The sequence below is a fragment of the Daphnia pulex genome, chromosome 5 (genome assembly GCF_021134715.1).
Source record: "Daphnia pulex isolate KAP4 chromosome 5, ASM2113471v1".
Taxonomy (NCBI): Eukaryota; Metazoa; Arthropoda; class Branchiopoda; order Diplostraca; family Daphniidae; genus Daphnia; species Daphnia pulex.
The window spans coordinates 8,863,107-8,888,747 of record NC_060021.1 but is presented as its reverse complement, the minus strand read 5'-3'; the positions used below and the strand labels follow the sequence as shown (position 1 = coordinate 8,888,747).

General features: G+C 46.3%; 3 protein-coding genes and 1 long non-coding RNA gene across 6 annotated transcripts; 1 reads left to right on the top strand and 3 right to left on the bottom strand.

Moving 5' to 3' along the window:
* Positions 1-804: 804 nt before the first annotated feature.
* LOC124194297 lies at positions 805-1,405 on the bottom strand. Its single transcript, XR_006874708.1, has 3 exons — positions 1,349-1,405; positions 925-1,249; positions 805-863 (listed from the first exon to the last, which is right to left on the bottom strand). It is a non-coding gene; the product is annotated as an uncharacterized LOC124194297 (long non-coding RNA).
* A 2,073-nt stretch (positions 1,406-3,478) lies between these two features.
* Positions 3,479-6,766, top strand: LOC124194288 (nose resistant to fluoxetine protein 6-like). 2 transcript variants are annotated; one of them, XM_046588405.1, is made up of 9 exons: positions 3,479-3,766; positions 3,848-4,310; positions 4,400-4,676; positions 4,770-4,933; positions 5,002-5,382; positions 5,446-5,584; positions 5,648-5,843; positions 5,911-6,180; positions 6,241-6,766. In XM_046588405.1, exons 1-9 carry the CDS (start codon positions 3,511-3,513, stop codon positions 6,255-6,257), a joined length of 2,163 nt encoding a protein of 720 aa, XP_046444361.1. In that variant the 5' UTR covers positions 3,479-3,510; the 3' UTR covers positions 6,258-6,766. The 2 variants fall into 2 exon arrangements, with proteins under 2 accessions (XP_046444361.1, XP_046444360.1); XM_046588404.1 differs by having other exon boundaries at positions 3,481-3,766; positions 6,238-6,766.
* On the bottom strand, positions 6,087-9,765 carry LOC124194285 (verrucotoxin subunit beta-like). Its single transcript, XM_046588401.1, has 4 exons — positions 9,403-9,765; positions 6,522-9,306; positions 6,266-6,304; positions 6,087-6,173 (listed from the first exon to the last, which is right to left on the bottom strand). Exons 1-2 carry the CDS (start codon positions 9,509-9,511, stop codon positions 7,010-7,012), a joined length of 2,406 nt encoding a protein of 801 aa, XP_046444357.1. The 5' UTR covers positions 9,512-9,765; the 3' UTR covers positions 6,087-6,173; positions 6,266-6,304; positions 6,522-7,009.
* Positions 9,766-9,881: 116 nt separating this feature from the next.
* On the bottom strand, positions 9,882-25,124 carry LOC124194283 (protein crumbs-like). 2 transcript variants are annotated; one of them, XM_046588397.1, is made up of 16 exons: positions 24,524-25,124; positions 19,271-19,501; positions 18,671-19,046; positions 18,116-18,599; positions 17,879-18,032; positions 17,087-17,801; positions 16,763-16,987; positions 16,381-16,695; positions 14,934-16,312; positions 14,186-14,872; positions 13,834-14,112; positions 13,333-13,526; positions 12,283-13,260; positions 11,888-12,221; positions 11,504-11,824; positions 9,882-11,434 (listed from the first exon to the last, which is right to left on the bottom strand). In XM_046588397.1, the coding sequence occupies exons 2-16, from the start codon at positions 19,499-19,501 to the stop codon at positions 11,084-11,086; spliced, it is 7,023 nt and encodes a 2,340-aa protein (XP_046444353.1). In that variant the 5' UTR covers positions 24,524-25,124; the 3' UTR covers positions 9,882-11,083. The 2 variants fall into 2 exon arrangements, with proteins under 2 accessions (XP_046444353.1, XP_046444352.1); XM_046588396.1 differs by lacking the exon at positions 24,524-25,124 and adding an exon at positions 19,589-20,063.
* Positions 25,125-25,641: the final 517 nt, after the last annotated feature.

Genomic DNA, 25,641 nt, shown 5'->3' with positions numbered 1-25,641 from the left:
TAGCAGAAATAATGGATGGTGAACTTTGCATTTTAAGAAATATTGTTTGTTGGACTTTGGATTTTAATGATAGAAAGTAATTTATAAAAAGGAAAGTTTGAATATTATTGAAATGTAGAACAGTTTGAATTTTCATTGTTGTATTTTGCAAGATCAATTATTTGTAAGTTTACATGGCACTCAGAAATATTTTCACATCATGCAATTATCAGCAGGAATTGGTACTTTAGGAGAAAATAGAGACATGCACTTGTGATTTATCAATCAATCAATCTTGTATTTCAGCAATCTTTCAACACAAGAGACATACTTCGGGGTATAGGTCGGAGCAGCGTAAGTAGGTGACATAGTCGGGAGAATTGCTGATGTAATACACATGAACCTCAGTTTGGTAGTAGTTAGGAGCAGGGTAATACTTAAATTCCTCGATGTTGTAAACTAGGCAGCGTACGTAGTCGTGTAATAGGCGGCGCCTTCGGTGTAGTACTTGGGGGCTGCGGTGTTGTAGCTAGGTGTGGCGTAGGTCGTGGTGTAGTAGACTGGAGCATCAGTGTAGTATTTCTGTTCAACGTAGCACGAAAGGGCAGCTTTTGTGTAGCAAGTCGGGACTGCGTAATACTTGGCCGCCTCAGTTGTGGTTGTGTAGATCGGGGCAGAGAAGTACTTTGCCGCTTCGGTGTAGTACTCGACCGTTTTGGTGGAGTAATCAGCGGGAGCCTTGGTGTAGTAGGATGGGGCAGCATGCGTAGTCCTGCTCCGTCGCCTTGGTGTTGTAGTAACTCGGGGCAGAGTAGTACTTCACCGCTTCGGTGTAGTATTCGACCGTTTTGGTGGAGTAATCAGCGGGAGCCTCGGTGTTGCACCTGGGAACAGAGTAGTACTTAGGAAAATAGGTGCAATAAGTAGCTGAGAACAGAGTAATACTTGGGAGCCTCAGTGTAGTAGGATAGGCAGCATACGTAGTCATGTAGCACTCCATCGCCTAGATTGTGTAGTAACTCAGGGCAGAGTAATACTTCAGGGCATCAGTGTAGTGGCTCGGGTCAGCGTAAGTTGTGGTATAAAACTCCGGTGCTTTATTGGTGTAGTACTTGAAGACCTCGGTGCAGGCGCTGGTCGTTGCGTAAGTTGTGTAGGAAGGCGACGGCGTTGCGGTTTGGTTTCCGCCTTATCAAGGAGACATCGTTACACCAGCGGTCGACCCATCCATCAACGATACAACACCCAACAGCATACGACGCCTTATTAACTAGACAGTAAACAAATTCAAACATAAATATTCAATATCAACAGGCATATCAACAAATAGATAAAAACTCAAACTCAATGTAAAAATAAGAATATTTACCCATAATTGCGAATCCGTTACACGATGAGGAATGCAGTTGGTGACAGACTGCAGTTCGAGCACGACTTCTTTTTTTTAAGAAGACTCCTTCTACGCACAGTAATACTTCGGGACGTAGGCTTAGTAGCTCGGGGCAGCGTAGGTTGTAGTGTAGTACTTGAGTGCTTCAGTGTTGTAGTAATGCGGGGCCTCGGTGTAGTAGGCAGGAGCAGCATACATAGACGTGTAGACTTCCGGTGCCTTAAGTGATGTAGTACTCGGGAGACTCGGTGTAACTAGGCAGCATACGTTGTTGTGTAATAGGCGGCTTCTTCGGTGTAGTACTTGGGGCCTGCGGTGTAGCTTAGGTCGTGGTGTAGTTAACTGGAGCATCAGTGTCGTATTTCTGTTCAACGTAGTACGAAAGAGCAGCTTCTGTGTAGTAGGTCGGGACAGCGTAATACTTGGCCGCCTCAGTTGTGGTTGTGTAGATCGGGGCAGAGTAGTACTTCGCCGCTTCGGTGTAGTAATCAGCGAGAGCCCCAGTGTAGCAGCTGGGAACAGAGTAGTATTTAGGAAAATCGGTGCAATAAGTAGCTGAGAACAGAGTAATACTTAGGAGCCTCGGTGTAGTAGGATGGGGCAGCATGCGTAGTCATACTCCGTCGCCTTCGTGGTGTAGTAACTCGGGGCAGAGTAATACTTCAGAGCGTCATGTAGTGGTGCCCTAGTAGTGTAGAACTTGTAGACCTCGGTGCAGTAACTGGTCGTTGCGTAAGTTGCTTTTGGGTAGTAAGGCGGCGGCAATGTGGTTTGGTATCCGCCATGCCAAGAAAACATCGATACACCAGTGGTCGACCCAGCCATCAGTGATTCAACACACAACAGCAACACTACGCCATAGTTTACTAAACAATAATAAATTTAAACATAAATATTACATAATAACAGGCATACATAAAGAAAAAAGTAGGATTGATACAAGTCTCAATGTAAAAAAACAGAATATTTACCCATGGATGCGAACTAGCAATACCGTGAAGAAGGCAGATGGTGACAGATAGGGCACAGCAGTTGTTGCCGTGTCTGAGATGCTCCCTCGACTGATTTGCTGTCGCTTTTTCTCTCTCCTTTTATACGATTTTTTGATCACCCTCACCTCTTAAGCCTTGCGGGTATTGTACCTGTTTGATAATGATGAAACACATCCCTTTCTCACCCAACCTCTCCGCCGTCGCATGATACGTTTTACATAATGATCTCCGTGACCTTCGAGCATGAAGGAAATGCAAACTGGCCTTTCCTTCTTTAGGTTGACGTTGCTGGGGATGGGTCTACAAAAACCAATATCAAAATGAATACCAAATGGCTGAGCCTTGCGGCTATTATACCTGCTTGATAATGCTGCAACACGTGCCGTTCTCACCCAACCTCTACAGTCTAGACCAATGCATGACACGTTTTACGTATTGATCGTATTCGAGATTCTCCCCATACCCATGGCCAAAGCGGCAAAAGTCCGACTGTGAACTGTGAATACAAAATGTTTAGCTTAACGACTAATTTTTAAAGTTATTAACAAAAATTGTGTGTAGAATCTTGAATAAAGAAAAAGCCATACCAGTTCCGAGATCGACTTGGCAAGTCTATAGAATGACTATGATTAACAAATCACGTCACTTCACCACACCTTTTTATCTTTATTGGTGCTCCGGTTCCGGTAGACTGTCTTTTTATGTAGACGTTTTATGCAGAAAGACGAATCACAAACCCCGTCACAAACCAAGAGACAGGATACTCTGGTCTACACTAACAGCTAAACTCGCAATTTTTCTTATGAATTTGCAGTACCCTATAAAACAAACCTCAGATTCCACAAAAGAAGTGAATCTATTGTTGAGTATTTATTGCCATAATAAACAGATCAAAGGAAGTTATAATGTCTTAGGTCTCTTTCTCTTCTTGCATTCTAAATTTTTCTGTTGGATATTAAAACTGAACTGCTGAGAAATAACCAACAAACCGGTTGTGGCAAAATCGGCTATTCAACCTGTTACCAGTTTACCACCCAATTTTCTACTTTATTTTTAAAAACTTTCCATGAACCAGATGAGATGACCTATATTAATCGTGTAGGTAGGTGAACATCTCCTCTTACATTTAATGTGATCTTTTTCTCCGTCATGTCGACTAGTCGACTGTTTCCGTCGTTACTGGAAGGCCAAGTAAGCCATTGCTTACTTTTAATTAGTTTATTTCTATCGTCGGTAATCGATGGCCTCAGTTTCACGACAAATTTTAAATCGGAATCCGACGAGCGGTTTATTTACTCGAGTGTTCCAACCGCATCTGCTGCTTCAAATGCAAGTAAAACATGTCTGCAACATACAGAAGAATACCTAACGGCGCTACGTAGTCGACTTCCATGGGCAGTCAAAAGTAAGTTGTGATAGCTTACCACCGTAATGCCAATATTTTCTTAAAGTCACATTTTCCTATTGATAAATCAAATTGTTACAGTGTACGAGTCCTCCGGGAGACTGGTGGAAGATTTGATTTACATGGAAGGAAGCCACATCCTTCACCACGAACCAGGATTGTTTGATGAATGTCTATCGGTTCAATCCGATGGAATTCCTTTCCAAGGACAGTATTGCACCGTCTTCTTTGGACTGAAATTAATTGATCAAATAAACGGCAATCAAAGCTACATATCTAACACGCCAAGGGAAGATGAGCACAATGGACGAGTCAAACCAATCGAAAATTTCTACTTTTTTCAAAGGCCCAGTGTTGGTTTCTGCCTACCTTCGACCTGCAATACAGGCGATTTAACATCTGCAGTTTCCCAACATGTCGGGCATCGCACAATCAAAGGAACAAATTATTCTATAGTCGCCATCGCCAACGAGAATTACTGTTACACTCAAGAGAAAACTGTTGTCAGAAGGATGACGTTTGACAACCTAACTTTCACCGTTACGTAAGTTCAATAGAAAACTTCTTTCATTTTGAAACGAATGAGGGCTAATTACATGTTCCACCGATTTCGTGCATAATTTAATATTTCAGGTTCGCATTCTGTCTTTTGGGCATTACAGTCGCAACGGCGACAATTCATGATAACTGGAAAGGAAACGATTCTCGACAATCGTTCGCTATTCAGTTGCTTTACTGTTTTTCCGCTAGGAAGAACTGCAAAACTTTATTTTCGACTGAAGGTGCAAAAGATAACTTGTCGTGTGTAAACGGGATACGAGTTTTGTCAACTTGCTGGATTGTTCTAATCCATGTTGGCGGTGCGTTTACGTTACCAAGATTAATATACAACCGACAAATGCCTGTTGAGGTAATTTCAGTTAACCGTTTAAAAGTTATGTCAGCGACGGAAAAAAAGCATTTCTAAATATCCTGTTTAACTGACTGGAAATTTGTTACACAGAAAACATTACAGCTGAGTTATCAGTTCATAACAAATGGATTGTTTGCAGTTGATACTTTCTTTTTACTGAGTGGCCTCCTAGTTGCATTTACACAATTACGGCAATTAGATCAGAATAACGGAGTTTTCAATCTGAAGCGATTTTATCTCCACCGCTACATCAGGTATCGAACGAGTGCCACGCTAATTCACATATTGTGCTATCATACTAATTGAAAAATGATGAATTAAGACTTACCCCGGTGTATGCAGCTTTAGTGGCGTTCATTTCGACACTATATCCGTACGTGGGAACTGGTCCTGACTGGAATTTTGTGGTACAGAAGAGCAAAGCTTTAAGAAAATCCTGGTGGGCCAACTTGATGTACATCAACAACTATGTGAAACCAGTAAGAAACTGGTGGACAAATCCTGAAATGCCTTCCCAAGAGACTTGGTATCTTGCCTGCGACATGCAAATGTTCTTGATCAGTCCGCTCTTCATTTATCCAATTTGGCGCTGGAAGAGGGCCGGAATCATTTGGGCAGCGTTCAGCCTTTTAGTTATGTTGGGAATCTCCGCGATTGTTTTTGTTGTTCACGATCTACCGGCAACAATCTTTTGGTTGAGACCGTAAATTTGCTGCAAATATTTTATGAATGAAATAAGCATTTAACAATTTGTTTAATTGATTAGATCTGACGTTAAAAAAATTGATGTCTACGCGGATAAACATTACTCGGAAACATTTGCACGGATGCCTCCATATCTGATAGGAATTCTATTAGGGTTGGTACTCTACAAGACGAAGGATAAAACAATCCACATCAATAAAGTATTTAACTCGAAATTATTTTAAGAATTACAACGGCTGTGTAACGATACCCTCCATTGACAGTTTTTGGTAGCTGCAGGTTGGATAATAGCTACACTATTGGGATTAATTGTAACTTACGGAATGTTTCCTTATCTGGATGAGGCCACAGTTCCAGTCATCGACCCTTTTATTCGGGTTTCCTACGGAGTTTTGCATCACTCGGCTTGGGCGATTACCATCGGTTGGATCATTTTTGCCTGCACTCACGGATATGGAGGTTGGATTTATTCTTTGTGGTGCTGCTAAAATATTTTACCAACCACGCTCTAACTGTGTCTGAACAGGTTTCGTCCACCGATTCCTGTCGTGGAAATTGTTCATTCCGTTAAGCCGGTTGAGCTATTCGGTTTACTTGACTCACCTCATTTACACGTTTGCTTACATATCTCACCTGCGCAAGCCTTACTACTTTACTGAAATTTCTGGAGCTATGAATTTTGCCGGCATTTTGGTGATCTCGTTCCTTTTGGCGTTTGTCGTTTCTGTCGCCGTGGAAATGCCGTTCGTCAATTTGGATAAACTTCTTTTCGCAGGCGATTCCAAGTCTCTACAAAGTAAGCAGAATTGCCTCTTTAATTATTTACAATTAAAAAGAGGAAAATTTTTTTTAGAAGGAAAGAAAAAAACATAAGAGCTCACGGGTTGCAGCCGTAAACAATCTGGACGTACATGAAAGATCTAGAAAATCAATATTTAGAATTAGAGATAATATACAATAGTTAATGCTGATATATTTCAAATATCACAGTGGTACATCACCCCAAATACTTTAAAAGACGTCAAAATAAAAGTAACGATTCCATTTCATTTAACACAACTCCAAATAAAAAATTCTGAATGGATTTCGATACATGTAATGATAATAAAATATTAGGTTTGTTTTCATAGTCCTTACTTGTTTCTGGTTTTAAATTTGAACTTTTCAGTGCGACCACATTTCTTCACCTGGAAAATTAACAAAACATTTCAAATAGATCAACCGTTTCTGTTGACACCATCTGCGTGTCCATATGTAGTTGCTCTTCGACGTCCCAAAAATCTCGAAAATAATTCCGAGGAATTTCGCAACACGGCAACTTGTGGTATACTTGGGCTATTTCTTTGTTGTACGCGGCGAAAATATATTCTCGGAGAGGCAAATCTTTTTTGATCAAAGGTTCCTTCCATCCAGGAAAAACCCTAGCAAAGTCTCTGAAGTAGTATAACTCGTCGCTGTTCAAGTAAAATGATCGATTGAGTGCGTAGCGCTGACTGCAAGTCATGGGTATCAACGAATCAGGTAGCTGGTCGGGATAATTGCTGCACCCGTCGGGATCCTCACGGTACGCGACTCCGACGATTCCGGCTGGTTGATGAATGGCGTTGTGCGGAATGATCCTGGTGTCATGATTGGTCGCCTCGATGCACACTGCACAGCGCCTTGCAAATGGGACAGCATGCATCACAACGTGGACGAGCCGACTCGCCGAATTTCGAAAATGGCGAGGATTTCATGTATTCAATGACTTTTCGGCTGAACTTTGTGTAATCGACAACACGAGTGGTGCAGCATTCCCGTTCGTTGTTTTCTAACGAACTCTCGAGATCCAAGTTGATTGGACGACGTTGTTTGTCCAAGACTTTGATCAATTCACAAGACCAGATTTCTTTGAATGACACATCTCCTTTGCTATTCAAGTCGTCGTATTCCCCACTGCAATCGATTTGGAATGCTGAATCTAGTATAGCTGAGTTGGAGAGACCACATTGGGAAAACTTGATTCGCAACTGGTACACAAATCTCTGAGCTCTTGTGACGCGGACGTCTGCTGAAGGATCAGTAGCTAAGGCCGCTTTTTGAATCGCCCGTTTCAAAGTGTTGACGAAAGCATTCCACGCCTCATCAACGTTTGTCACTGTCTGAGCGATTAGTTTCTCGAGCACTTTGTTGTAAAACTCTTTCGGACAACCAATCAGATGCACAATTTTCGGGATGATCTCCTGGTCGCCTTCTGCAGACTTCAGCCATTCGGCTAGGTGACAATCCATGTAGTTGTGCATGAATTTGGCGTCGTGCAACCATCTTTTGTGCTTGATTTCATTGCACGTTTTTTCAATCATCTCCTGGATGAAGGCTTCCGTGACAGCCGCCTTCAACACTTTGGCAATCCTGTTGGCGAACACCTGCATCTTCATCCTGGAGCTGAGAATTCGAACGGCATTTTTCTGGATCAAGATTCCTCTCCGGTAAGCGAAAATGGACGACCCAGTGGTGCACGTCTCGTCGTTCACATCAGAGGCTGTCAATGCGAAAGCCACGCTTTTGTCCTCCATTTTGGATTTGATGAAAGCCGTGAAATTCAAGGCTTCGTGCTCCATTTGCTCAACTACCTGGTGGTCTCTGTACCATCGTGACGAGTCGCTTTCATCATCGATTTCATCCGCATCAAAAGTTGGATTTTCCAGGTGTGCAAGAAGAGTGTCTGGTCGTGCCAAAGAAGTGAAGACAAAGTGGAATGTCTCTCGCACAGTGCAAGTGGCCATTTGCTCACGCAGCAACGCTTCGCTGGGAAAGATAAGAATTCGCTCTCGATGCAGTTTTTCGGCGCTAAGTTGATCTCGAAACCTTTTGACCATGCAGAGTTCTTCGTGTTTTTCTTTGAGCCACAAGCCAAGGCGACGGGGATTGAATGGGAATTGCTGGTTATAGAAACGATTCAACAGCTGACCCAAAGAGGCGACGTCATCAAAGCCGCTGCGGATATCGATGAGCATATCTCTCAATTTCGCCTTCAAGTCGGCGCGAAACGCATCGAAAAGTTGTTGGAAGACTCGCAGTTTCTCGAATAGAGGACTCAGTTCTGCCGCGAGTGGATTTTGGAGCAAGGTTTCGATTTCATCTTCCATATCATCATAGTCTTCCATCAGTCGAACGCATCTGGACGCCACGGTGTTGCTGATTTCTTGTCGCAGTCTCGGCACACTTTCGACTCCTGACAGGTTCACCAACGGGAAGAGGGAAACGAGACAAGGGATACCAAGTGGTTCGTTTTCAACGGATTTGGCCATCGATAGGGATAAGATTTCACGAAATTGGCTAGCAAACACAAGAGTTTCTCTGTAGGTAGTTGGGGTAGCAAAATTCTCTGGAAGCATGAAATCGCCTTCGAAATGGCACTCGATAATCTCCGAACTGTTGATGTTTGGATCTTCCAAAAGCGCTTTCCCTAGCAGTGCATTGACTACATTACTGGCACATTCAGCCAAATGGTCATCGACTATTTGTTTAACTTGTGCTGGGTAGATGAGTTTCCGGAAGGTGAAGGTGGACTCGGATCCATACTGAATTTTCGTGATGACGTGGGTGGCTGAATCGCTGTACCCTGTCCTTGTGCTGATATCCACATAACGAGCTTTGCCTTTGGACAATTGCTCTGTGGTGAGCGATTTGACTACAGTGTAGTGGTGGCATCGAACGTGAACGATCGATTCAGGCAGAGTTTTTTGTTTTTTTTTAAGGAAATGGGCTGGTCCTTTGAGGTCGGTCAAGCCTGAAAGAATGCTGATTTGAAGTGAACCTTCCACCTCAAGCCTTTTCAGTTTCTCGCTCAGTTTGTCCGAAGCAATAACTGTACAATGAGTCTGAGTGTTGTGGGTGACATCAGTTGTCTTCAAATCATTTTGCTTCCACAGGGAGAACTCTGAAAGATGTTGTGTACAAGTTAAGAATAAAATTAAGGGCTAGTCAACCACAGTCTGGTGACGATATCCTAGCTCATTTCAACATTTCATAATACCTGTTGGCACGACTTCATCAGTGCGGGCGTCATAAAGAGTTCCCAACTTTAAATTATTGCGACCAAAAGCATGCACTTGTAAAATCCTTCTACTAATATCAGTCGACATTTCCCTTTCGATAAACAACACCAATAAACAGGTGATGAGGAAAAAATTGATGTTTCGAGTTTGGATTAAGGGGGAAAATGGGACGAAAGATAAGGGCTAAGCTAAATGAAGCCGCTTCTGACCAGAATTGCGAATCACGAATTTCGGTAATTGGCGGGAGATTCGGAAATTGTTTTTATTAAAATGATAATTTGTCTTTTCTTTGCATATCTGGAGCACATCTGACATACCTGATATTGAAATTGCTACAAGTTTTCTTTCTTTTACTCATTTCTGACAACAAGTGTCAGAAATGAGATCAGTTAATGACATTTGAACTTCTGCAATAGTCTACGGCGGATGCGGATGGAGATCTAAAAAAAAGAGAATGTACAAAGAAAAAAGTGTATATACGATCAGAGCACAAAATTAAAACTCGGGGGCGGATTCGGGTTATGCTGTAAAAACAATTGAGGAGAGAGGGGGAGTAACTTTTACATGAGGGGGCTTAGTAGGCTGGTACATACAATTCAATAAAGAGACAAGAAACAAATCAATGAAACACGGTAGACCCAAATTAAATCAGTCTGCCACATTTTCAAATTAAAAACTAAAAAAAAAAAATACCCAAAATAAATGAAAAGAATTAACTGATAAAAATTGGGTTTTTTTAATGCTAATAAAAAAAGGCCATTTTCTTTCCATTGTTTCCAAATTCAAAAGAAAAAGACAATTATAAAATCGGGGCGGGACGCGGACGGAGTCGGGCTAATAAGGGTTTGCTTCTTTTATGGACGTTGAGAGTGTGGAGACGTTCACGCTCTGACGCCCAAATAGACGCACACACACACACATAAAAAAGACACACACACAAAATAATTTGGAATGCAAATTTTCAATAAGAAGAGAGGGGAGGGAAAGTAGTATATCTATGTATAACATTGGGATCATCGAGAAACAGGATCTGCTCTGTACATAAAAATGTTTTCCAATCGGGAGAAAAAGGCGGAGAGAGCGAAACATTTAACGAGCGACAACCGTTCAAGTTGTAACACCCAAAAATTGTTATTGCCTCGACAAATTGTTGGGTTGGGGGAAAGGTGATTAGAATCATCTTGTGGACGGGATTAAGTCGATAGGGGATGTGAAATTGTTTTCTTTAAAAGAAAATGCAAATCAGAGAGAGAGAGCGATCACCTTATTGAATTGTTTTTTTGAAAAAAAATAAGAGATCGAAACTCGTCATCTTTTCAAAATTGATTCAAAGAGATAAAATGTACAACGCGTTATTACAATCGATTCAAAAGAAAAACAAAAAAAAAAGGCACCAAGGTCTCGATATTATAGTCGGGGGAATATTTTTTTTTTTTGTCTTTTTTTGTTACTATTTTCTTGTAAAAATTGTTGTTTTTTTTTGTTTTAGTATAAGTATATACCCATCACATCGATTGCATGATCCGCTTCGGCAAAAGGCACACACTGACACATTTTCTTTTCCTTTCCTTCATTTTTCAATCGAGTTGTTTAGTAAAAATAAAAATAAGGTCAATCTGCCGATCAATTTTGTTGTTTTTTTTTTTTCGGTAAATGTTTTTAAATGAGCCGCTCTTCTGGCGGCGGTTTCATGACTTGTCCCATTTCGACCCGCGGACTAAACATTTCCTGCCGGGACGGACTGTAAGTGCCTCGAGTGGCCCGTTTGTTGCGGGCCATCATGACGAAAACGACGAAACCGACGAGGGCGATCAGCAATAGAGCGGCCACGATCGGCACGATGATGGCCACCAACTTCAAATTGGGTTCCAGTTGGGAAACGCTTTGCATGGAGCAGTCAGACCCTTCGTAGCCCTCGGAACAGGAGCAGCGGTAGATGGGCAGACTCGTCAACTTGTCCAGGTCGTCACAGTACGACGTGCATTTGGCTCCGTTGTAGCAAACCGATTCCTGTCCATCCAGTCAAAAGTTAAAATTGTTGAATTAACGGTCATGGGAAAAATATTAATTCGAAATTACGTTGGCATTCAAGGGGACGATCCTGCAGGGATCCTTGCGGTCGCAGTGACGTCCGCAATCGTCTTCGCTCTCGCACAAGCAGCTGTAACTGCCCGGCGAGTTGAGACAGCGTCCGCGGACGCAGGGATCGTCACGACGGCATTCATCCACGTCCACTTCGCAGAGGTATCCTTCGTATCCGGTCGACGTGCAGTCGCAGGTGAAATTGTTGACGCCGTCGATGCAACGCCCTCCGTTCAGACACGGACGCTGGGCGCATTCGTTGATGTCGATTTCGCAATTGTCGCCAGTGAATCCTTCGTCGCACTCGCAAATGTAGCCCTGCGCATAAATTTACATTTAATTTTCAATTAACAGAAATTAAAATAGAAAGAATAAACTTACGGGTTCAAATGAGACGCCAGTGCAGAAGGCGCCGTTGCGGCACGGGTCGAGGACCGAGCAATAATTGATGGGATTCTCGCAGTTTACACCGTCAAAGCCGAACGGGCAATGGCAAGTGTAGTTGTTGGCCAGCAGAGTCACCAGGTCAAACAGGTCGGTACAGTTGGCGCTGTTGAGGCACGGCTCGTTGGCGCAAGTGACCACCCGCGGCTTCTCGCAATCGACGCCGACGAAATCTTCGGTGCAATTGCAAAAGTAGCGGCCGATCAAATTGTCGCAAGTCCCGTTGTTCTGACACGGGTCCGGCTCGCATTCGTTGATGTCCTCGTCACACCTGAAAGGCACAAAATGAAAATTTAATTTCGGATGTAAAAGAAAAACAGAAATCGACGTACAGCCATCCAGTCCATCCAGCTCGACACTGGCAGGTGTAGTTGGCCACTCCGTCCAGGCAGTCGCCATTGACGCAGAGGTGGTCGACGCACTCGTCGATGTTGACCTGGCAGAGGTCACCTTGGTAGCCGGCCAGGCAGTCGCACGTGTAATTGGCCAGCGGATCCAAACATTTGGCGCCGTTCTGGCACTCGTGGTCGTAGCACAATCGACACTCGAGCTCCAAATTGTCCAGCTGGGAAGTGCTAATGGGCCGGAATTTGCGAGCCGATGGGTCGCTCAACAGGTCCGAAGTGGAGAAGAAGGGCAGCAGCAATCCGCCGACGCGGAATTCGTTCAAACAGCCGCGATAAGGCACCGAATCGGGGAGAATTAACATAACGGCCGGTCCCGTTGGCGTCGGTTGTTCGGCGTTTTCTTCGTTCTGCTCGTCGGGCAAGATGGTCGTTTCATCCGGCACTTGCCTCTCCACCAAAGAATGGACAGTCACCGTCTCCACGCCACTTCCGCCCAAGATAATTTGGCCTTCGGGCGCCACCAATTCGGCCAGCGAGAAATTGCCGGGCAAATTAAGCGAAACCGAATGCCACGATCCGTCCAGAGCCTCCGGCAGTTCGTAGAGACTTTCGTTGACGACCAGTCCGCTCTTGGCGATCCAGCGGATGACGACGCCGCGACCCTCAATGTCCAGCCGCATGAACCTGACGTGAGCGCTGGCCTCGTTCTGGATCGTCAAAACGGTTCCGCCTTGTTTGGATCGGAACGAGAACTCGACCGTCTGGTGGAGTCCCGTCGACGATCCATCGATCCCGAGACTCGTGTACTCGACGGTGCTGTTGACTCCGTTAAAGGTGGCGCTAGACAGACACTCGTAGCCGTCGTTCAGGTTATGGCACTGGCCACCAACTGGGCACTGATGAATGGCGCAAAACTCCAGCTCGGCGCACGTTTTCCCTTTGAATCCCGGCGGGCAGATGCACCTTTATGAAGAAAACGATCCCGATTAAAGGACATTGATAAGCCAATAAAAATGAAAAATGAAAAATACTGACTGGAAATCGTTCCAGGTGATGGTGCAATTGCCACCGTTGAAACAGGGATCCGTACGGCAATTGTTGTCGGACACAACGCCCTGGAGGACTTGGCCGGTTCGTTCCACCGTTCCCAGCGAGTCGGGTAATTCGTTGCGACTGGGCACCTCCAGCGGGAAAATTTCCACGATCCTCGTTATGTTGCCACTCTTGATCTAATCAACGTTCAACATACAAATAATTTTTAAAATCAAAATCACAACCCAGTTTAAGCTAGAAAAGCTAAAAGCTACGTAACAAACTAAACAGAGTTTAACTAAATGAAACAAACAAGCTTCTGGAACTGGAAGGCTAGCGGGGGCGAAATACCGACGATACCGAAACTACAATGGCCGTCCAATGTGTTTTGTTTTGTTTTACCTTGAAGCAAACCTTCCTGTATCCATCCTCATCCAGCTTGTTTTCAGTTTGCGTTAGTTGATTATCATCGAAATTGATTAATTGTTGAAACGGAGACAATACCTGGATGTCTTGTAAGATGCCTTTAAAGTTGCGACCCTCCAGCACGTTGTTGTTGTTGTTGAGCTGGACCGAGATGCCGATCGGCTGCTGCTGTCCCGACGCCAATTGAGAAGAGATCGACGTCGGCAAAGTCGTTTGGCGACGCTTCAGTCGGGCAGAGGGCGGCAGACCGCCCAGGAAGAGAACCTGGGCTTGAAGGGGCCGGAAGGAGGTCAACGAATCGTTCAGGTACACCGTCCCGTTGATTTTAACTCGCAATTGAAGTCGATCCCGGATAACCTTTTTTGGATTCAAATCGATTCAATTTCATTTTCCATTTGATTTGAAATGTCAAATTATTAAAATGTTTTACCTGGACGAGGTGACTGTTGCCGTCGTTGATGGGCGGTGAGCTGGCGGCTGGGAAAATCAATTCGCCGTCTCCCAAGTCGACGACGACCAACAAACGGCCGCCCTGCAACTCTGCGGCCACGTAACTGGGCCCGCCGGAATCGGCCGGTGGAGTGCCCAGGTAAAAGATGAGACCGGTGGGCTCGCGAGTCCTGACGAAAAGGGAAATGTCCATCGAGTTGGACAGGGCCAGCCGCTCTTGCGGAGTGATGGACACCGAGACCAAACTGGACGTGGCGTTCTCGTGGCCGAAAGTGGCCGCCGTGTAGCTGAACTGGCAAGTGTCTCCCAGGAAGGGCCGCTGACACGAGCAGTTGAAAAAGGTCCACAAATCGTTGCAGGTCCCGTCGTTCTGGCACGGGTTGGGCCGGCAGTGGTCGGTGCGCGGGCAGCCCATTTCGACGCCCATTCCAGGCAAGTGCAGCATGTTCTGGCTGTTGGCCGTCGATCCGGGCTCGATGCCCGACGGACTGGGACTGGGAATGACCCACTGGCCGTTGACGACGACATTCTCCATGCAGCCGATAAAGAATGGCAATCCCTGGGCCAAAATGCGCAGAAACGAAGTGGCGCCGCCCAGGACCGTCATCCCAAAACTCGTTTCCGTCGAGTTGATGGATTCCACCGGATTGATGGGGTACAAGGCCTCCTGTAGAAACCAAAATAGTCAATTTCAAATGCGCAAAGTAGCAAAAAAAAACAAAACGTACCAATTGATTAACGGCCAAGTGCAGGTGGGTGAAATTGAAGCGGACGCGGACCGATTGCCACTCGGCGTCGTTGAGATTCGAGCCCAGGAAGACGCCCTCCCATTTGTTGAGGAGACTCGAGTGAAGGTTGAGCTGGCCGTTGAGCAGTTCCAGCCGGTAGTAGGTCTGCCCCTGTCCGACGGCCAGGAGTCCTTTGGGCAACGTGGTGCGGAAGCGGAAGCTCAGATCGTATCCTTCCTCGCGGTTGGTCTGGACGGGCATGAAAGAGGATCCGTTGAAGGACATGGTGGTGGCGTGCTGGCAGAGCTGGCCGTGGAAGCCGAACGGGCACTGGCACGTGAACTTGTGGATCGTTTCATCCTCGAGGTAAGGAGCGCAGGTGCCGCCGTGGAGACACGAGACGTCGATGCAGCCCAGGAGCTCGACCGAGCAGTTCTTGCCGCCGTAGTTGGACGGGCAGAGGCACTGGTAGTCGGCCACTCGGTCCGAGCAGGTGGCGCCGTTCTGGCACGGCTCGTATCGGCCGCACTCGTCGATTTCCAGCTCGCAGTCGTCTCCCTCGTAGCCGGGCAGACACTGGCACGTGTAATTGTTGATTCCGTCCAGGCAGGTGCCGAACTTGCAGGGTGACTGGCCGCGGGGCGAAGCGGCCGTGGCCAGGGCGCATTCGTCGATGTTGATCTGACAGTCGACGCCTTCAAAGCCGGGCAGACATCGGCAGAGGTACCCGCCTGAAATGTTGTAGCTGAACGGCTCCGTTTCACTGTAGAAGACCTGGCCAGGCTCGTAGAGAGTTCGGTTGGAGCGTTCCAGGCACTCGGCGTCGTTTCGGCACGGCTGGGAGACGGGCTCGCACTCGTTGACGTCCTGCTCGCAGTTCTTGCCTTCGTAGCCCGGGTGGCATTGGCACTGGTAGTCCTTGACCAGGTCGACGCACTGGGAACCGTGGACGCAGGGGGCGCTGAGGCAGTCGTCGACGTTGACCTCGCAATGGAGTCCGTGGAATCCCGTGTCGTTGCAGTCGCAGGCGTAGGAGTTGACGCCGTCCAGGCAGAGTCCGTCGTTGAGGCAAGGGCTAGACTGGCACTCGTCGATGTTGACCTCGCAGCGCGGTCCAGTGAATCCGGCCAGGCAGATGCAGTTGTAGGCGGCGATGCCGTCGATGCAGGTCCCGTTGTTTTGGCACGGATTCGACTCGCACTCGTTGATGTTGACGTCGCAATCCTTGCCCGTGAATCCAGGAGCGCAGACGCACTCGTAGCCGTTGATCAAATTATTGCACGTCCCGTTGTTCTGGCACGGGTGCGACAGACACTCGTCAAACTCCAAGTTGCAGTTGTCGCCCGAAAAGCCCGGCCGGCAATAGCACTGGTACGATCCTGATTTTATTTTCCCAGTGAAAATGAAAATTAAATTGAATTAAATTAGATATTAGATGAGATCCTACCGATGGTGTTTTGACAGATGCCGTAGACGCAAGGCTTGAGGACGGCGCACTCGTCAATGTCCTCGGAGCAGTTGCGACCAGTGAAGCCGGGCGGGCAGGAACAGGTGTAGTTGCCGATGCCGTCGACGCACGAGCCGCCGTTCTGGCACGGGTTGGCCACGCAGTCGTTGATGTTCTCCGTGCAGAGGTGGCCGGTGAATCCGACCGGACAGCGGCACTCGTAGCCGTTGACCAAATCGAAACATTGTTTCCCGTCCACGCACTGGACAGAGAAACACTCGTCGATGTTGTTCTCGCAGTACATTCCCTCGAATCCTGAAATTTGATTAAACATTCCATTCAAGTTTGGGTTGATTCGATTCACTGGGAAACATTCAAATACCTGGGAGGCATTCGCAGTAGAAATTGTGTTGGGGTCGAGTGGTGATGCAACTGGCGCCATTTTGGCACGGCAAAGTGGCACAGGCGTCGAATTCTTCCTCACAATGGCGGCCCATGAACTCGGCCGGGCAGACGCAAGTGTAATTGGCCACCTGATCGACGCACGTGCCGTTATTGCGGCACAAGTCGGGCAGACAGTCGTCCCGATTCACCTCGCAACGTTCGCCTTCAAAAGAAAAATGAAACAAAAACAAAATTATTAGAAAATCATTTCGCCCAAATTGGATTAGAAAAATAAAAAACGGGCGGGGGTGTATCGTCGTACCCGAAAATCCGTTGGGACATTGGCACTGGAAGGCGTTCAGTTGGTTGAGGCACGTGCCGTTGTTGAGACACGGACTGTCGGCGCACTCGTCAATGTCGACGTCACAGTGGCGGCCCGTCCAGCCCGGCTCGCAGACGCATCGGTAGTCGCCCACCAGGTCCGTGCAGGTCGTCGAGTGGATTCCGCACAGCGTCGTCGGCAATTGACATTCGTCCACGTCCGTCTGGCAGTCCCGCCCTTCGAATCCGGACGGGCAGAGGCAGGTGTAGTTGGCCAGGCCGTCGACACACGTGGCGCCGTTGAGACAAGGGCGGAGATCCTCGCACTCGTTGATCTCCTCACCACAATCCAATCCGCCAAATCCCGTGCCGGCGCACGTGCACTGGAAGCCGTTGACCAGGTCGGCGCAGGTCCCGTTGTTCCGGCAAGGATTCGACAGGCAATCGTCGATGTTGACGCAGGGAGTTCCGGCGAATCCGTCGAGACAGACGCACTCGTGCGTGTCCGGCCCAGGGGTGTCGACGCAACGCGAATGGGCTGGGCACGTGACGTTGGCGCAGTCGTTGACTTCCGTCTCGCAACGCGGGCCGCTGAAACCCGGAAGGCACAGGCATTCGATTCCGGTTTGGATGCTGCTGCTGCAGATTCCGTCGTTGAGGCACGAGTCCGGCTCGCAAACGGTGGCCGACAGCACGGCCGGATCGTCTCCCAACATCTTGGTTCATTCAAAATTGGTTCAAATTCAATTGGTTTCCGTTGGGCGATGATGAAATGATGAGACTGGAAACTTACCCTGGAGGCCATTTCCAGTTGGCATTCGTTGCCGCTGAATCCGGCGGCGCACTGGCAAACGTAACTGCCAAATCGGTCGAAACAGGTTCCGCCATTTTGGCAAGTGTCCAGCAGGCAGTGATTGATCTTGGTTTCGCACCTCTCCCCCTGGTACCTGGACACACACACAAAACCAAGAAAAAAAGTTAAAGTTTGATTTGAAATAATTTGGAAATAATCGAACAGAAAAACCGGTACCCGTTGCAGGTGCAGGTGAAATTGTTGATTCCGTCCAGGCAAGTGCCGCCGTTGAGGCACACGGACGGATTGAGACAATCGTCCGTGTTTTCTGAGCACCTGGGGCCGCTGAATCCCGCCGGGCAGAGGCAGAGAACCTCGCCGTTGGTTGGCTGGAAGCAGGTCCCTCCGTTGAGACACGACTGGGTCTCGCCGGAGCACCTGGGCAGATCCACGGCGTTCTCGCAGAGCGAGCCGGTAAAGTTGGGTGGGCAAATGCACGACGTCCCGTTTCCGGTGGGATGCTCGTGACACGATCCGCCGTTGAGGCACGAGAATTCCGGACGCTGACAGAGCGATCCCAGGTCGTGCTGGCAGCGGTCGCCGATGTACCGCAACGAGCAGCGGCACTCGAATCCCTGGTCGTTGCCGCTGGACGGCGAGCATTTGCCGAAATTGCGGCACGGGCGAGTCCAGCAAGGATCCGTCGTCGCGTTGCTGCAAACTGCCAATCCCATCCGCAATTGCAATTTGAATTCGATTGAATAAAATTTGATAAGAAATTAAAGGACCAACCGTCGTGTCCTAGTGGAATGGGACAGGCGACCCTCAAATGTTGGTCGATGGACGTCAGGGGGAACGAGGGTCCTTGCAGGAGACATCCGGTGAATCCGGAGCCGACAGTCATGGCTTTAGCCTCGGCATCGTCGCGACGGAAGAGGGTCGAGCGCTGGACGAAACTGGCGTTGACCACCGGCGTCCAGTCGCCGTCCAGTCGAATTTGCAGGAAATCCTCGTGGAATCGGAGGTCGACGTCGTGCCAGCGGTTGTCGGCCAGGTCGAATCCGGCCTCGGTCGTAAACTCGTTGGCGTCGGCCGAGAGACTCAGACTCAGTCGGCCGCCTTGATTGGCCGGCAGCAGAGACAACGTCATCCGATCGTTGCCCATTACCTGTTTTTTTTTTTTTTTTTTTTTTCGTTCAAGAAAAGAATGGAATAAAAAGAAGACAGTTACTTCCAATTGATCCATCGACTGTACAGTTTCGGGTTTGTGGCGACGGGCGACCGCAAAAACGCCAACAAGAAGAGGACGACGAACATAATGGCCGGTGGACCACAACGTCTCGACAGCGCCAAAGGGGGGAAATAAAACGAACGGGCAAAAGTTCAACGCACCTGGGACAAAATGGTGCCGGTGGATGGCGATCCGCAAGTTCGGAAACTGAATCCCAGGTGATACAACTGGGCAGACGTCGGTGGGAAGGTGACGCTGGTGACGACGCTCTCCTGCGTCCCGTTGAAATACGCCTCCTGGCCAGAGACGACGGACGCAACGACAATCACGACCGTCACCACCACGGCTAATCGCCACGATCCTGGACCCGTGTACATCATGTGGCCAACCATCTACAAAAATTAAATTCAATTAGATAAAAAGAACTGGAAATTTCGAGTCACATAAAATGTCGTGTGGTGATGGCAGTTGTTGTGTACCTGGACAACGAGAAACAGACGTGCATAAGCGTCGAACCGAAATGTTTAGGGGAGAAAAAGGGGGGCAAACATAATCAGGGAATACGCCCGCAGCACAATAGAAAGGCAATCCACCTTGAGAGTTAATAATGGCGGCAGGTGTTGAAAGACTCACGAATAAATTTTTATTTCAAAGCGACTCGTTTGTCGACAAAACAAACGCCACAGTAGTTGCCAGGGCAACGGGAAAACAACAAACTCTCGGCCGACTCATCGGAGCAACCACTCTGGTCTGGTTGGGTTCCAGCTCTGGTCCCGGCCCCTATATGACTCTCTCTCTCTCGAGTGCTTGTTGCAACAAAAAAGCTAAAACAAGTTGAGGTAGATCAATATGACGCGGAATCACAAAAGCACAAATTTCGGGGCCATTTCGTAATCGGATAGGCTCTTGAAACGGCTTGAAATAATGGCGGCGATGGCGGCGGGATCGCATTTCAACATGTCAAACTTCTCTCTCTCTCGTTTTTGACACGAACCATTTTTTCCCACTCCTCCCACCAACATCTCTAGATGAAGAAACAACTTTCCAGGCAGAAATTTCAAACGCGCATCTGTGGGTTGACACAATGGCGAAAAAACAACAATTCGACACTCGAGAGTCGAGCATGTCTCAACTTTAATTTTTTAAAAGAAAGTTGTCTTTGGTTTTCTTTTTTTCTTATGGCGTCAAAATGATTGAAATTTTTTGGCTTGAGGTCAAATTTATTTTTATGCAAGTTTGTCTTGCGGATGAACTAGGTGAATCGCAATCAGCGGGGGAGGTACACGACGGAAGTGGTTTTTCAAAGCTTCTAAATAAAGAAAAATGCACCGTTGTCGTCCATCATTGCGCACAGCTAACGGGAATTCTACCAATTGTTCTCCCCTTCTCTTTCATCCTCAATTTTCAAACCGAACCTTTTTTCTTGTGTTGTTGGTGCTGGCCTTTTTCGTGTAGAGAAATGACATTAACCTTCTTTTTGTGGCACAAGAGTTGGTGGGGACTTTGCTGGTTATTCGAACCGCAGGATTCAAATGTCGGATACAGAAAAACCTGTGAACTTTTACACATTTTTTTTTAGCGAAAAAACTTTTGACTAACAAATTGGGTGGGTCCAGTATAATAAAAAGAACGAACGATCAGCTGTGACCCGGTGTCGAATTTCTCAGCCCACAGTACCGGGTCATCCGACACTTTCGGTTTAAAACAATTAAAAACGAATAGAAATTCTTTTTCTTTTAATGAACGTCACGTACTTGTGACTGCTGGCTCGACAGAATTCTGACAGGTGGGAAAGTTTCAAACAGTTTTTCTAGATTTAAAAAAAGAAAAGACTGTGATCATTTCAAGGCGATTAAAAAATCATTTTGAAACTTGTGAAGATTTTCACTGGGATATTCAAAACGGAACAAGAACCGGAATTCCTCCCATTTTTCGCACAATCTTTTTTTCTTTCTTGACTAAAAGAGGCAAGGTATTATGTAGGTTATTTGGTCAGTCTTTTCTCTTCTCGTTACAATCTTTTCGCTTTGATGACTATACGGCGTAGACGAGATTCGAAAGTGAACCGACCGGCCCGGGAGATATCCGCCCCCGAGGCGGATTACTTTTTTTCCGTTCACGGACTTTCCCTCTCGACATCTCCGTCACGAAATCGTCTCCGACATCTGCTGCTGCTCATTTTCCCGTCTGATATCCACATCCATCGTTTTAACAACTCGTGAAGAAATGCTCAAGAAAGAAAAGTCCCGCTCATTTTGAACGCGTGAGAGCCAACATGAACAACAACAATGCGAACCAGCGTTCGCAGAGCTTGTATAGGACGAGTTCACGGCACACACCGCAATGTCGTCGTCTTGAAATAATAATAATAACAAGAAAAAAGAGCCAATTAAACTTGGACCGTTATAGAGTCCCGGCACGATGACTGAGCTACGTGGTAGTGCAACAACAACAACAACAACACACCAAACGATAAATGGCTGTCTATACTCGTAAACCTCAAACAGTCAATTCTTTTTGGCATCAATTTAAAAGTGCTCCGGTCATGCAACGAATTATGTCTACCGCGCTCAATTGAACTATTTTTTAAAGTTTTCTTTTAGCCAAGGTCTATTTCGTTCGCTCTTTTCTGTGTGTTGGAATATACAAAGTCGGTCGCTTTCGGCATAGATATCGGTACCGTGACCAGAAAATAAACCGTCGCTTTGCACCCAACAACAGCAACGATCAATGCCATGTAGTCAGTTAGCCGTGAAATAATGACAACTGGAAATGAGAAAAAGAAAAACAAAATCCAGTTTTTCAAATTGAAGGGAGTCGCCGTCCGAAATGTCAAATGAAGACGATCGTCATTTGTTAGTAGGAAATGACATCAACCGGTTTTTCCACCATGAATTGCTCTTTGCCTTGTTATTTACTTGAATTTGTTTTCCTGCTGTTGTTGTCCTTTTTTATTTCTTTTGATTCGTATGTAGCCTACGTACCTTCACAAAACGGAAGGACAAGTTTTATAAGTTTATTACTCCCCACACTGCGCATCTTTTTTCCTTATCAAAATTCGACGTTTCATCCCTTCTCTCTGTATTTTTTATTATCTTTTGATGACTGGAATGACAAAACAGTCGGGCGAAAAATTCCGGCTCAGACTAAACCTCTTTCGCTTCATAAATCCCTTCTTTAAATTTTCGAGTTCTTCACAAAAATTTTGTCGAGTAAGAAAAGGTAAAAAATATAAAAAAGGAATTTCCGGTATTATAATAATTCTCGTGACACGATGAGATCATTCCACCGTGAAAAAACTAGCGAGGAATGTCGTAATGGGTTACTAATGTACTGTCGCAACCCGTTCTTCTTTTGTTCCGACAATATGGACGACCAGCATGCGATCTTGAATACAAAAATGGTCGATTTGTCATCGACAGTATTTTGACTATTTTCAATGAGAAATATGACCAAGTGGAAAGAAAATTTTGAAAACATTAAGATTCTTTGGACTAGAGTGGAATGTCATGGCCCTTTTGTGTTTTCATTTGCATACAATCAAGATCTCGCCTTAATCCTAGCCTGCAAATGCTGATATCTTGGTTGTGGATCATAAGCTAAAGCAGCTACAGATATTATAGTCAACACAAACATGGCAATATGAAAGCACATTGTAAACACACTCTCAAGGTATGCATGATTCATATTTGCATGTGGTTCATCACTCAAATGTTCTGACTCCCCGCCAAGTTGGCAACCAGATTTTCAGGAATGAATCATTCCAACACAGCTCTTTAAGATTGTGCAGCAAATGGACCGTGCAAAAAGCACCAGTTTACAACTTGTTATTATTTCTACTGTGGCATAATTGATTCTTTCCTGTTTCAGGTTTATATTCAAATCGAGGAGGAGTAGTTGACAGAATTCCAGGAGAGAATCTTATCTTCCCACAGAGCGAAAGCTGTCCCAACAAGAACTTCTTTTCGTTTGGAAGAAAAAACTGGCCAGTGCAGCTTTTTCTACGTTTCCCCCCACCGACTCTTAAGGCGTATAAAAGACAAAAGGTCCTTGTACAGTAGTGCCAGGTACGACAAGTCACCGAAGGTCTTGCCCACACAACAAAACACACCTGCTTCCGCCACTCGTCATCTCCCCCCTCCATCTCTTAACTCATTTGGCCGTCGCCGGATGCACGTTGAAGGGTGGCCGGTGGTGGGGGCACTTGATACAAAAGTTGATGATGGAATAATACGTGGGAGAGGAAGAAGAAAAGAAAGAGAAATGTGCGAGCTAACAATACGAGAGCGTGACGAATAACGACGATGGAATAATTATCTCGAATTCATTTTCTTCCCCCCTATTCTTTATAGAAATTTTCGTTTCCTTATTTTTAGAAAAAGGAGAAGCCGTTGGAAAAAATTGCTCCTGGGATCCGAACCGAGCGGCGGTTTGAATAATTCAAACGCCCACCTCTACCAGCAGCAGCACGACCGCTTCGTTCTCTTTTCAAATCAGAAAAAAGAACCTCGATAATGCCAAGGATATGTGAGTCACGAGACCGGTCGTGGAACGCGTTCTTTCAAATTGCAAAGATAAAAATCTGTTGGTCCCTATTACACATTCAGCATTGCCTCGATTTAGCCTCTCTTTTCCTTTCTAATTAATAACAAACCAATTAAATAGTTCTTTTGTTATGAAATTTGAGATTTCCCATTTTTTGAGTTCTTCTTCTTCGGCTTTCTCTTTCCTTTCGTTCTCATATCAACTGCTGAAAAATCCTGGTGGCGTCGTTTGCGCCGTGGGGGGGAAAACGAGATTTCCCACGCCCAAGGTTTTGAACCCAACCCGGTAACACCGCAGCCCGAAAGAGGCCCGTAAGAGATTCAAATAGGTAGGGCCGGGAGGGTGGAAAAAAGGGTCATCCTCTCTCTCTCTCTCCCACTCTGTTGGCCACCAAAGGCTACGCAAACCAAAGTGGATGGAAAGGTAGAAGAAGAAGAAAGAGAGAGAACAGAACAGGTATGAAAACGGACGCCCTCTGGCCAGAAAGCCCTTATAAAGGTTACAACAACGAAAGTATCGAAGGGCCGGGAAGACCCTCAGGTGAGTTTCGACTCTCTAAGGTTTGCCCATTTTTTCTTTCCCAACTTCCTCCCCTCGTTCCAGTGGGAGAGAGAGACTCTTGTCACACAAAAAGTTTTTCTGGGGAGGATCAAATCAACATTGGCGAAAGGAGAAAAACAGGTAGACAACACACACACACAAAAAAGAGAAATGTGAAGCCCCACTCCCCCGCCGCTTAGTTCTCCCAACTTCCGCCAACTCATTTCCAAAGAACACATTCCAAACCCATTTCTCATCACACACACAAGTTCTCTACTAGGAGCTTGATAATGTAATCAACAAAAGTATTATCGCCGTTAATCGTTTACCTGTCTCTTTTTCCTGTGTGTAGGTAAAGAAAACCCAGTCAAATCCCTTTTGTGTGTTTCTGTTTTTTGGCGGCACAGGTGAGTCGAAGCCGTTGAGGAATGCCACAAGGTGCCCAGCTCGTATCTTTTTCTTCGCTCCGACGGCCAAAGAGGGTGGGGAAAAAACTCTGAGGCCTTGAAAAACAACCAAGAGTTTGATAGCGAGAGTCTACACACACACACACACACGCTCCAACACACACACACACACACTGGTTAAAAAAAAGAGGGGGTAGGGAACACCGCCCAGCAACTTTTCGGTCGAAACACACACACACAACTGTTTTATTTTTCTTGCCTGCTCACAGTAATGACGAAAACATTTCACTTCTTTTCCAACGATCCTGATTCGGTTGGTCCTTGTTGAAAAATGTGTGTCGACGAAATTTTTGTTTTTTAAAAACTCAGGTAAAAATCACTTCAATTTTAAAATTTTAAAAATGTCCGTCAAGAGTGTGTAAATATTAAAGTTTGCCTTTCGGTTAGGTGAGGCGAACGTGATTTGCACACGTCCAGTCTAGCTGACAGCCTCGGCCCGTTTACAGCCACCTGAGGGAGAACAGACTCACAGGTAGGCACCACCACTTTTTGGTTTTACCTGCCGCCATCTTTGTTTGTATTTTCGCCGCCAGATGGCAGCACAAACAGGTGGCAATTTTGGCCGTTCAAAAGTCGGCACGATCTTGAACTTTTGTGTTCGCATTTATTCAACCGACTGTAAATGTTATTTTCCTTTTTCTAAATGTACAGACAATAAAAGAATGTTTTCACACGGTTCAGTCAAGTCCTGTGACTGGCACACCAAAACAATTCCGCCGTCGATTACGGGAGAAAAACCTCAACGACAAAAAAGAAAAAACTTTGCCTTACCGGAACGACGATTTTGTATGTCGAGTTTTCCATGACATCTTTTTTTGGGGGGTTTCCTTTTGCAGACACGAACACGACACGCGCGTGTTAGGGTGCGCCCGAGAGAAAAAAAAAATGCATCCAGGTCGTAGGAGTTCGTGAAATTAGTCATTTTGTGTGTGTTCGTGGGCGAGTTCGTGCCACTGGGACGAGGATGATTGCCATTAGCA

Excerpts from the sequence above, each read along its gene's own strand:
- LOC124194288 (XM_046588404.1), top strand. The coding sequence starts at position 3,511 with ATGTCGACTAGTCGACTGTTTCCGTCGTTACTGGAAGGCCAAGTAAGC. Across the intron at positions 4,934-5,001 it reads TATCTCCACCGCTACATCAG|ACTTACCCCGGTGTATGCAG; the intron begins GTATCGAACGAG and ends TGATGAATTAAG. Across the intron at positions 5,585-5,647 it reads AAACAATCCACATCAATAAA|TTTTTGGTAGCTGCAGGTTG; the intron begins GTATTTAACTCG and ends CTCCATTGACAG.
- LOC124194283 (XM_046588397.1), bottom strand. The coding sequence starts at position 19,501 with ATGGTTGGCCACATGATGTACACGGGTCCAGGATCGTGGCGATTAGCC. Across the intron at positions 17,802-17,878 it reads AACTGGAAATGGCCTCCAGG|ATGTTGGGAGACGATCCGGC; the intron begins GTAAGTTTCCAG and ends GAATGAACCAAG. Across the intron at positions 14,873-14,933 it reads ACTTGGCCGTTAATCAATTG|GAGGCCTTGTACCCCATCAA; the intron begins GTACGTTTTGTT and ends TGGTTTCTACAG.
- LOC124194285 (XM_046588401.1), bottom strand. The coding sequence starts at position 9,511 with ATGTCGACTGATATTAGTAGAAGGATTTTACAAGTGCATGCTTTTGGT. Across the intron at positions 9,307-9,402 it reads TGATGAAGTCGTGCCAACAG|AGTTCTCCCTGTGGAAGCAA; the intron begins GTATTATGAAAT and ends AACATCTTTCAG.